Source organism: Bison bison, unplaced genomic scaffold, assembly GCF_000754665.1.
Source record: "Bison bison bison isolate TAMUID 2011002044 unplaced genomic scaffold, Bison_UMD1.0 scf7180017864144, whole genome shotgun sequence".
In the NCBI taxonomy this organism is placed as follows: domain Eukaryota; kingdom Metazoa; phylum Chordata; class Mammalia; order Artiodactyla; family Bovidae; genus Bison; species Bison bison.
In genome coordinates, this window is record NW_011494716.1 from 5883969 (window position 1) to 5886816 (window position 2848).

General features: G+C 52.2%; 1 protein-coding gene across 1 annotated transcript in view; it reads left to right on the forward strand.

Moving 5' to 3' along the window:
- The window catches only part of PMM2 (phosphomannomutase 2), a 30870-nt gene that overhangs the window by 17865 nt on the left and 10157 nt on the right, over positions 1–2848 (forward strand). The window contains exon 7 of the mRNA XM_010840457.1: positions 1961–2076. Coding sequence (XP_010838759.1) covers positions 1961–2076 — 116 coding nt within the window. The remainder of the gene's footprint in view (positions 1–1960; positions 2077–2848) is intronic.

Here is a 2848-nt window from a genome sequence, read left to right on the forward strand (position 1 = left end):
TCACAGTTCACGTATTGCTGAAGCCTGGCTTGGAGAATTTTGAGCATTACTTTACTAGCATGTGAGATGAGTACAATTGTGCAGTAGTTTGAGCATTCTTTGGCATTGCCTTTCTTTGGGATTAGAATGAAAACTGACCTTTTCCAGTCCTGTGGCCCCTGCTGAGTTTTCCAGATTTGCAGCACAGCCTAAAATAAATTTTTGAAAAATAAAAACCACTCTCCTGCAGAATCAGCCGTAGCAGCAACTTGCCAGACTAGAAGATGAATTCCAGGCTGCTGGTTCTGAATCCTCACCCAGCAGGATTCTCCTCCCAATGCTTCTTCTGCTCAAAAACAAGAGCATCTTGCCTGATGAACTGTGTGTGACGAAGGGGCTTCCCAGGTGGCACTTGTGGTAAAGAATCCATCTGCCAAGGCAGGAGATGCAAGAGACTCAGGTTCAATCCCTGGGTCAGGAAGCTCTCCTGGAGAAGGGAATGACCACCCACTCCAGCATTCTTGCCTGGAGAACCCTGTGAACAGAGGAGCCTAGAGGGCTACAGGCCTTGACTGAACACACACACACACACACACGTGCGCTTGAAGAGTAAGAACTTATCCGCACACCTTTGGGCAGAGGACAGCACGTGGGTGACTCCGTAGAAGAGATGGGACAGGGCAGGGGTCGGAGGGGGCCCGTTAGGTAAAGTAAGTCAAATGTGTCTGAAATCCTGTAATATGTGACCAGCAGAGAACCTTAGAAGTCACTTGGGCTGATTTTACAGATCAAGAAATGGGGCCCAGAAAGGAGCAGGCTCTCGTCTAGGTTCCCGGAGCTTCTGCCGACAGTGTCCGGCCCGCGCGGCTGTTTCTGTGTCTGATGCAGAGCCCCTCTTGCAGCGCTGGGCGTCTCCACCTTGCAATCAGGTGGAACACGCCCAGCTTTAAGCAGACAGGTTTCTACTGTCAGTGCTGGTGAGCCGTTTCTTAAAGCCCTCTCCTTTCACCAGCTCTAATAAGCAAGCATACACTTGCCAGAAAACTAGAGCTGCAGGGGGACTCTGTGTAAAAGATAAATGGGTGGGCTGTTAAGTGTCCCGACAAAGCCTTGAAAGGGTTTTTTGTTGCCCATGAAAGCTGTGTGGAAAATCGCCGTCTGTGGGATTTTCATTTTCCTGCACAGCAAGCTGGGTGCATCCTGCTGTTGGGAGGACGCAGCAAGAGCTTGGTGTGGCTGGAGGTGAGCAGGGCTGCAGCAGGCCCTTGGCAGCGTGCGCGCCAGGCTGCTTCAGCGTCTGACCCTGCCCTGCAGAGGCAGATGTGGTTCTCACTCTGAGTCAGCATGCTGCGTCTCTTCTTCAGACTTCAGATTTTTAGATTTTAAGTGAAATGATGTTGGGAGCGGGGGAAGCGTAATGCCAAAGTTAATTTCTAGGGACTTCCCTGGTGGTCCAGTGGTTAGGACTTCGTCTGCGAATACAGGGGTGGCAGGTTCTATCGCTGGTCAGGGACCTAAGATCCCGCATGCCTCCGGGCCAAAAAAAACAAAACATAAAACAGAAGCAACATTGTAACAAGTTCAGTAAAGACTTTAAAAATGAGCCACATCAAAAAATATATGTATATATCCATACCTTAACTAAAAATAAGACAACCACAGCAACAATTATTTAGGGGAAAAACAAATTCCTAGAACTTACCCCTACTGCTACTGCTGCTAAGTCACTTCAGTCATGTCCGACACTGTGCGACCCCATAGATGGCAGCCCACGAGGCTCCCCTGTCCCTGGGATTCTCCAGGCGAGAACACTGGAGTGATTGAAGTTACCCCTAAAGTATGGTAATTAGCAAGCCAGGGTAATAAAAGTCAACCTTGGGGCTCCAGTTACAGACTAGCTTGAAGTGCATGTTTTTTTCAGTGACACATCATTAACCTCCTTTGCATCTCTGGCTTGTGTGTCTCCCACCCCGCTCGGCAGGAGGCCAGATCAGCTTCGATGTCTTCCCCGATGGCTGGGACAAGAGGTACTGCCTGGGACATGTGGAGAAGGACGGCTATAAGACCATCTATTTCTTCGGTGACAAAACCATGCCAGTAAGTATGGAAGGGTGTTAGCAGCCGTGTTGTTCAGTTTGGGTTGAGGGGAAGGACAGACAGAGGGGCTTTTTCCCCCTACCACACACACTTCGCCCGGCAGCCTGGCTGACACTGGGTGGTGGCTTCTGTCCTGCGGGGTGTCTCTGCGCTCAGACACCTGCCTCCTCTGGAGGTAAGGATAGAGCCTTTCAGTGTGGTGTTGAGTGTCGCCCACCCGAGCACCTTCCAGAACAAGACCTGGGGCTGTCATCATACCCTCTTTGCGTTTCAAAGCCCTTACCCTTTTTATTTTTCACCGTATTTTTCCCAGAGGCATTCATCTTGATTAGGCGAAAGGAGCCCTGAATGGTAGGAGAATGGGAATCTCGTGGGTCTGACATTCAGGAGAGATGAGAGGTGCAGGGTCAGATCTGGGCATCACTCACAGGGTAGGGGGCCGTCCCGGGGGCACGGTCAGGAACCCCCGGTCCAGGACTGAATCTGAACTGGGGGCTGAGAGCAGAGCCTGGTGTGGAGAGGCCAGCGCCAGCTGAAGGGATTTCCCCAGAGCCTCGGGGCTCTCCTGAGGACAGGCGGGTCTCCGAGAGCCCGACCAAGAGGCGTTGCCGCCATCAAGGCCCCGAGGAGGTGCACCCCTAATGGCCACTGCCCAGCCAAGGGCCGCCTCCCTTCAGCGTCTCTCACCTCGTGTCCCTCTGCTTCCCCACGGGCCACCCAGTGTGGTAGCTACCTTGCTGTCAGGCTCCTGTCTCAGGCTTTGTGGCTGGAC